Below are 9,088 nucleotides of genomic sequence, written 5' to 3'. Positions count from 1 at the left end.
TTGTAAAAAAAAAAATACTCTTTATAGGCAATTTATAAACTGTAGAACGAAACATAATGAACAAAGGTATAAAACATACAAGAATAGGTTAATCAGTATCATTAGGAAATCCAAAATTGAGTATTATAATAAGATATTTAATGAAAATAAGGACAATATTAAAGAAACATGGAATATATTAAATATTATTCGAAATAAATCAAGCAAAAATAATTATCCTGATTATTTTATAGAAAATAATATGACAATTACAAATAGGAATGTGGTGGTTAATAGATTTAATGATTTTTTTGTTAAGGTGGGTCCAAGACTGGCCAAGGAAATACAAAATATACCATCAGAGCAGAAAAGTGTAAGTGAGTTTTGTGGACTTAATAATTCAAATTCATTATTTTTGAAACCGGTAGAAGAAAGAGAGATTACTGAAATGGTAAATAAATGTAAAAATAAACTTTCCACAGACTGTGATGATATTGATATGATGGTAGTAAAAAAGGTAATTGATGGAATTGTGTCCCCTTTAACATATCTGTGTAATTTATCATTCAGAACAGGTACATTCCCTGAGAGAATGAAAATTGCTAAAGTTATTCCTTTACATAAAGTCGGTGATGTTCATGACTTTACTAACTATAGGCCAGTCTCTTTACTTTCACAGTTCTCTAAGATAATGGAGAAATTGTTTGTGGCAAGGCTTGACAATTTTAATGAAAAATGCAATGTATTAATGGAAAGTCAGTATGGTTTTAGGGCAGCCAGGTCAACAACATTGGCAATGATAGAGTTAGTGGAACATATAACGGAATATATACAAAACAGAAAATATGCAGTGGGGATATTTATTGACTTAAAAAAGGCCTTTGATACTATTGATCATAAAATATTAATATATAAAATGGAAAGATATGGAGTGAGAGGGGTAGCAAATAACTGGCTGAAAAGTTATCTTGACAACAGACAGCAATATGTACAAATTGGTCAGTCCAAATCTTTATGTTTGAATATTACATGTGGGGTTCCACAAGGCTCAGTATTGGGTCCCAAATTGTTTATTATGTATATTAATGATATATGTAGAGTGACTAATGTTTTGAATTTTGTTATATTTGCTGATGATACAACTATTTTTTATACTGGGGATGATCTAAAACAGGTTTTGGATGATGTTGGTAAAGAAATTGATAAACTTAAATATTGGTTTGACAGAAATAAATTATCTTTAAATTTAACTAAGACAAAATTTATGTTGTTTGGAAATAAAGAAATTAATACTATGGTAAAGTTAGAAATTAATAATGTAAGGATTGAGCAAGTTTTTCAACATAAGTTTCTAGGAGTAATATTGGACCACAAGTTATGTTGGAAACCCCATATCAAACATGTGTGTAATAAGATGGCAAAAAGTATAAGGATATTAGGGAAAAATAGGCATATCTTGAATATTAAAACTTTGCACACTTTAAACTGTACAATGTTACTACCATATTTGGAGTATTGTGTTGAAGTTTGGGGTAACACATATAAGAGTTCTCTACAAAAAATATGTATTATGCAAAAAAGAGCACTGAGAATGATATATAATGTTGGGTATAGGGAACACACAAATCCACTATTCTTTAAATCAAAACTTATGAAATTTATGGATTTAGTAAAATTTAAAACTGCTCAGATGATGTTTAAAGCAAAAAACAGTATGCTTCCAAAGAATATTCAAAATTTCTTTAAAAATAGAGAAGGAAGGTTTGATCTAAGAGGGAAATGTAACTTTGTTCAACCATGTGTTCGCTCAAATCTTAAAAGTATGTGTGTATCAGTTTGTGGAGTGCGTTTGTGGAATGGTCTAGATGATGAAATTAAGTAAAGTACAACTATTGCACAATTCAAGAAAAAATATAAGGAGCATATAAATAATGTGTATAAATACGAATGAGATGTTTTGTTATTTTTGTTATTGTTGGATTGTAGCTTCATGTACATTAAAATGATCTATAGAAGATTGGGTAGATTGTATCACAGGGCACTTTGGCATGGGTAGGTGTGTGTAGCCATGCATGCTGGTGTTAGAGTATGCATGTTTGGTTAAAATGTTTGGTTAATATTATAATTCAGTTTAATTATGAACTTGTAAAAGGCAATGGGGACAGGACTAGATAAGCTATTGCTTCTTCCTGCTCCCTTTTCGAACACCTTGAGATTGTTATAAAATACATTGCTGGTCATTTTATTTATTTATTTATTGATGTTTGATTTGCATTTGTTATATAGGTGAATATGTGTATATATGCATATATGGATATATGTAAGTTTTATTTTCCTACACGTTTATTTATTTTTCGTTGTTGTTTTTATTTTATTTTGATTGTTCGAAATAAATTGAATAAAAAAAAACAAAAAAAAAAAAACAAAAAAACAAACAGTATAAAAACTAAATTAAATAAAAGTGCATCAGTGCATCTGTGAACTGTAATTTCCCCATTGTGGGGTAATAAAGTTATTCATCCATTCATTCGTCAGGTTTTCTTCATGAAGGTTTTTCAGTTTTTCAGTCTCAATCTTTTCATTTGTGTGCCTACAGCGGTCAGACTGGCCTATTTTTGAGCTGTGATATAGCATACATGTGTTAGCATTTTACATTAAATATGGGCAATTATTACTGCTGTCATTTATCCTGCTCTGCGGGAGATTCATTCACATGCATCTGCTTATTTGGGTCAGGCATCAAAAACTTTTTATTTACTTAAAAGGAATCTTTACCTAGTCATACATTACAAATAACAATCACTGAGCAGAGATTGATTTAATGGAAAACAATTTTCAGAATTATTTTTAAAATAAGGCATTGAACATAATAACCCAAATGCAGGATAATAGTTTATATTGTAGAAGAAAATATCAGCCAGTAAAAGTTAGAGTTGTGTCCTAAAGGAAAGTCTAGTGTGAGAGCAAAACACATAATCAGAGTCCATGTTTCCTCCTACTTTCTGCACCACACAGGTATGGATGTTTGTCTGGGAGCCACACCATCACTGCAGGGACTGAAGTAAGAACTCGTCTTCAAGCACTCAGGAGTGAGTTTCAGACACACAAAGCAGAACTCTTTGTGACAGCGAGGACAGATGATGTTCTTGCAGCCTGTTTTATCGTGCTCCACTATCTCACCGCAGGTGGGACAGGCCCGGATGGAGGGACAGGCATTCACCCCCCGAACCTTAGGGAGGTCAGTCGTCTTGCAGTTCTTGAGAAGTTCGAGGTCGTGATTTACACAGCCGTCATTCCCGCAGCGATCAGATAGAAGGCCTGGACTCTTCCATTGTTTCCGACACTGCCAGCAGAACTGGTAGGTCTTCTTCTGATCAGCTGTGCATACGACACACTTGACACACAGGTTAGAGAGATCCTTCCTCTCCACGCTTGTGTTGCACTGTGGGCACTGATGTGAAAAGAAAAAAGAAAATCAGCCACAATATTGAAAAATCCATCCACTTGATTTTACTGTGAATTTTCATGTTGGGTTTGTAGTTCATGTTGCGTTACTGTGAGTATTTTAATTTAAAATAAAAAAACACAATGAATTATCAGCAGCGATTGTTTATACCTGAGTACCAAAATTCACTGAGATATGAATTTTAAAATGTCTCCAATGATGAGATCGAGGGGATTTTTTTAATTTTTGAAAATTTATGGTGACTCAGACATTTGACCTTGAAAAGGTAAACATAGGTCCTTGGGCCTCTAAGGAATATTTCCATAAAGTTTTATCAATTTTGGTTCAAAACACTTTGGTGATATTGCTAACAGACAAACAAATGAACAGGGGTTCAGTCCATTAAATGCACGTTATTAATAGTTATCAGAGCCATAGTTAAGGGCCAGGAGGGGCCATCTCCACCTCCCAGCCGGTTATCATCGTTCTAATTGAGGAACACTGTTCTGGCGTGACGTGGACTGGAGTGGATGTCTGGAGTGGATCTGGATGATAACAACCTTTTTGACTGGCTAGGAGGTGGAGATGGACCCTCCTGGCCCTTAACTATGGCTCTGATAACTATTAATAACGTGCATTTAATGGTTTGATATATTTCGAATCGCCTGGGTAAAAACATAACCTCCCTCCGTCTATCAGTGGGTGAGGTAAAACTCAGACCACTTTATTGTAAATGTTTAAATCAAGGAAGTATTAATAAAAATACTAGATCACTTACTTCCTGGACCTGACAGTATTCTTCGACAGCCAGGCGGGCCATGCTCTCTTCAAACTTCTGCATTTCCTCCACAGTCAGATCAGCCAGTCTGCGAATCTCCTGGTACGACCACTCTTTATTACACCGTTTGGTGCCGTCTACTAGAGCCGGACATCTGAATTTGTAATTACTCTTAAAACCAAAACAAAAAGAAGAGTTACCGTACAATTACAGGCAAGTCAATTTACTCAATTACAATTTTGTTAATGTTAAATATCCAATCAGCCGATCACATGGCAGCAACTCAGTGCATCTATGCATGTCGACATGGTCGAGACGACCTGCTGAAGATCTAACTGAACATCAGAATGGGGACGAAAGTGATTTGAGGGACTTTGAATGTGGCAGACGGGCTGGTCTGAGGATTTAAAAAATTGCTGATCTGCTGGGATTTTCCTGCACAACCATCTCTAAGCTTTACAGAGGACGGTCTGAAGAAGCGGAAATATTCACTGAGCAGCAGCTCTCAGGGTGAAAATTCCTTTTTTATGCCAGAGGTCAGAGCAGAATGGCCAGTCTGCTTCAAGGTGAGAGGAAAGCAACAGTAACTCAAATAACCACTTATTACAACCAGACGAGCATCGTTACAGTGCAGAAGAGCATCTCTGAACACACAACACATGAAACTGTGAAGCAGAAGACCGCAGCTGCCATTCCTTTCAGCTAAGAACAGGAAACTGAGGTTCATCACACGGTTCATCAAAACTGGACAGTAGAAGATTGGAAAAAAGACTGTTCTAATGAATCAATTTGACGTCTTCTTGCCACAAACACACAAAGTCAAGCCAAGTTTATTTATAAAGCACATTTAAAACAACGACGCTGACCAAAGTGCTGTACAAGATCTATAGCCCCAAGGACTACACTCAAATTAAAAAAGAAACACGTTAAGACGATAAATAACATAAAATAAATAAATACATTTAAAAACAAATACCATAAAAAGCAATTGTCTAAAAGGAGGCAGAACTGCAGCCAAATCCCAAGGAAAAGAAATGTGTTTTTAGTAAAGATTTAAATGTGTGTATTGTCTGAGCTGTGCGTATATGGAGAGGTAGATCGTTCCATAGCTTTGGTGCTGCTGCTGCAAAAGCTCGATCCCCTCTCTGTTTTAGTCTGGTTTTAGGCCTCTGTAAGAGCAGCTGTTTAGATGACCTCAAAGCTCTTGCAGGGGTGTGACTGTGAAGCAGCTCAGACAGATACAAAGGTGCCAGTCCATTTAAAGCTTTAAAAGTAAACAATAAAATCTTAAAATCGATTCTGAAACGGACAGGGAGCCAGTGAAGGGATGACAGGACCGGAATAATGTGTTCATGCTTTTTTATACCAGTTAAAAGACGAGCCACCACATTACCTGCAGGCGGCGCACGGATTGATCTACGCCAAAGTACAGGGAATTACAGTAGTCCGGTCGGGAAGTAATAAAAGCATGAATAACTCTTTTCCAGGTGCTGCTGCAGGAGATAAGGTTTAACTCGGCAATGACTCCGAGTTGATAAAAACTGATTTTGGTAACAGCACTTATTTGCTTCTCCATTTTAAAACTGCTCTCAAAAATAACACCCAGATTTGTCACAGCAGCACGACAGTGAGGAGCCAAATGACTCAGAGTGCCAGAGGAGTTGCTTGAGGGGTCAAATTTACCAAAGCATATGACCTAAAACTAACTAAAAAAAAAAATCAGAAACTTTTAGAACAAACTATATTTTAACTTTGTGCAACAGAACTTTGTTTTTTCGTTTTTCCTGTTATCCGATGGCTTTATTACTGTACACACAAACTCTGCTACAAAGCCATAAAATACCTGTTCCAGCTGTTTTTGACAAAAAAGTGTCAGAGATTCAGGAGTGACAGCGTGGCCGCAGGACATCTCTGCTTTGAGAGAGCCATCACCTGAGGATGGAGTGGACAATGACATATGAGTTACACATCGTAACATATGAACATAAAACTGTGCAGCTCATGAAAAAGAAAAAAACTCACAAAGGAGAAAGAAAAGACTGATAATCACTATAAATATTTTTCAGAAATATTTCTGATGGAAACAAACAACATTAGTTTGTTTGTTTCCATGTTTCTCAGTGAAAAAGAAAAAGCATCTTACTATATGGATCCAGATCGTCTGGCTTGTCGACAAACTTCAGGGTGGAATCTAGTGGGTCATATTTCTTCTCCACCTGTTCCTGTTCCTCAGTGCTCATTCTGATCCTGTGGAATGAATACTGTAAAATGAGATTTGCGTCTGTCTGTCTGTCGCTATAAAAGGTGAAAGAGTCTGAACACTTTCTGAAGAAAGTCACAGGCATCATGAGCTCCTTTTATTTCTTTATTAAACATTCCACATTCACCCATTTATACATTGTTTTTACTCCCAAGTGCTTTATATAACATTCACCTCTGACGAACGTATCAGGGAGCAGCTCGGGGTTCAGTATCTTGCCCAAGGATACTTTGGCACAGAGACTGCAGGGACCAGGGATCAAACCACCGACCTGCCAATTATTAAATGACCTGCTCTTCCTCCTCAGCCACTATTCTTTATATGGAATAATTTAGGGAATAATTAAAAAAAAATACCTGTGAGGACAGTGATCACACTATTAACAATGTAATTCAAACCATTTCATTGACACTATTCTAACTCACTGATTGTGTGAGGTTGACCAAGATTTAATTAAGGAGCAAAGATGGTAACTATTAGGTTTAAAAAGAGAAATGTTATATCTTACCTTATTAATGGGAAGCTCAGCAGTCACCTGAAACTGCACAGATTAACGTCTCACAAAATAAATACTTGAAACTTGTGAGAAAAGTCTCCAGGCTGTAGTTTCAGCTGTGACTCCTTGTTTATCTGTCTTCATCGGCCCTTTTCTCTCTCTGCTCACTCGGCCTGTTGCTGGGATCGAAAGTGAAAGATGCAGGAATCCTGTTATTCAGGAATCCTGTTATTCAGGAAGCAGATAGGCTGCACAGCGAGTACACTCATCTTTTACCCTCTGACTTGTACTACTTTACTGATTTTTACTGCTGTTACAAAATGTCGTCATGTGTGCTATCTGGAACTCACTAATTACCAAAAAGAGCAGAGTAATCACTCCTGGAAGCCACTGGTACAGAAATCTTTCCCAGAAGCACCAAGATAATATATATGTAGCACTAAAGTCTACAGTCAGTCCCAAAACACACACAACAGCAACACCGAGCTGTATGTCGCAATACTCTTTTTATTGTGGTCTTGTTTTGTAACTTTGACGTGCGTGGCAGGCGTTCACCTCCGCTCAGATCAAATTCCTCTCTCCTCCTGCCAGCTACTGCGTAAAAAGACAAAAACACACAATCATTGATTTCCCTCTCACAACCCACTGCCCCATCTCTCCCCCGCAGCCGTGCCCCAAAAGACACCCCGCCGCCACAGTACGTTATTCAGTGATTCATTGGGCAGAGCCAGGCCAGCTGACATGCAGAAGCAAGCAAACAGGACCTGGCCCCAGCTTTCTGTTTGAGTTTTGGCAGAAACTGATGACTAGACTAGGATACGAAATTGATGGAATAAACAGTGTTTTGGAAGTCATATTCAATTATCTGAATTTGCTTGTTGTAGACTTAATATTCATACATACTTTTCAATGTATCACAAATCAGAAAGTAAAGATTCAACAAACTTTGACCTCACAGAGCTTTTTACTGCTTTAGAGATTTAGATGACCAAAAACAGGTGAGCTGGCAGCTAAGCTGATCACAGGTTTTGAGATATCTCTCTGCTCATAAAGGAGTGTGTGTGTGTTGATATCCTGCAAACTAAATGAGACATTTTCTCAGAGTCATTCCATGTGTGTTATTAAAATTATCATGTAATTAGATATAATTTTCTCGTTTGTGAGCAATGTGATGCTGCTGAGTATTTTGAGAAAATAACAGAAACTTCTATAGTAACAAATATATTTCTTATATTTCATTACTTCCACAGCATGTCCTTTGTCCTGTCTCTGTCCCCTCAGTCCCAACCAGTCACAGCAGATGGCTGCCCCCCCTGAGCCTGGTTCTGCTGGAGGTTTCTTCCTGTTAAAAGGGAGTTTTTCCTTCCCACTGTCACCAAGTGCTGCTCATGGGGGTCATTTTGACTGTTGGGTTTTCTATGTAATTATTGTAGGGTCTTGACCTTACAATATAAAGCACCTTGAGGTGACTGTTGTGATTCTACATTATGTAAATAAAATTGAATTGAATTTGTTTGGGCATTTTCCTGCAAATCAATAATCAACACGGACAATTAGTAACATACTAAAAACAGTCCTAATCCAAAAAGAGCTGACAAGTGCTAAACAGATTTTGTGTATTGAAAGGTTTACATTAATAGAAAAAAAACTTTGGGACTTGTGGTACTTAATCTAAAGCAAAAAACAACACTGAATAAAATAATAATTATCATAATCATAAGTTAGAGCTAATAAAAAGTTGCATTTATCATGTGATTGTAAAGTATTTGTATTTAGATTATATATTGAGTTTGAAGTTCTAAATGCTGTATATAATGCTCCTCTGTGATAGACTGACTACCTGCCTGGGTGACACTTCACTCAAGAACAGCCTTTAACTCAATGCTGCAGCTCTTTTTATTGTTGGTTTTGATTGGGTTTTATTTTAACCATAATTTCACCTTATACACTTGACTTTCACTCCTAGTTGTGTTGTAATCCTGATGTGAAATTGGCTACTCAGTATATTTTTAATATAGGACATGCTGAAGCTTGTTGTGAACCTGCTTAGAGTTCAGACAGAAAAGGAGCTCACTCAGATAATTGTGAGGTTAAACAAACACAGGTGCTGGTCATAAAATTAGAATATCA

At 36.7% G+C, this 9,088-nt stretch overlaps 1 protein-coding gene across 2 annotated transcripts; it reads right to left on the bottom strand.

The window, feature by feature from the left end:
- Nucleotides 1-2,765: 2,765 nt before the first annotated feature.
- On the bottom strand, nt 2,766-7,133 carry LOC115796844 (probable E3 ubiquitin-protein ligase ARI8). 2 transcript variants are annotated; one of them, XM_030753306.1, is made up of 5 exons: nt 6,971-7,133; nt 6,346-6,449; nt 6,046-6,134; nt 4,203-4,373; nt 2,766-3,430 (listed from the first exon to the last, which is right to left on the bottom strand). In XM_030753306.1, exons 2-5 carry the CDS (start codon nt 6,440-6,442, stop codon nt 2,975-2,977), a joined length of 813 nt encoding a protein of 270 aa, XP_030609166.1. In that variant the 5' UTR covers nt 6,443-6,449; nt 6,971-7,133; the 3' UTR covers nt 2,766-2,974. The 2 variants fall into 2 exon arrangements, with proteins under 2 accessions (XP_030609166.1, XP_030609167.1); XM_030753307.1 differs by lacking the exon at nt 6,971-7,133 and adding an exon at nt 6,637-6,719.
- Between the last annotated feature and the right edge of the window lie 1,955 nt (nt 7,134-9,088).

The sequence above is a fragment of the Archocentrus centrarchus genome, chromosome 18, assembly GCF_007364275.1.
Source record: "Archocentrus centrarchus isolate MPI-CPG fArcCen1 chromosome 18, fArcCen1, whole genome shotgun sequence".
NCBI classification, from domain to species: Eukaryota; Metazoa; Chordata; class Actinopteri; order Cichliformes; family Cichlidae; genus Archocentrus; species Archocentrus centrarchus.
The sequence above is the reverse complement of the archived record's forward strand: the minus strand, read 5'-3'. Positions and strand labels throughout refer to the sequence as shown.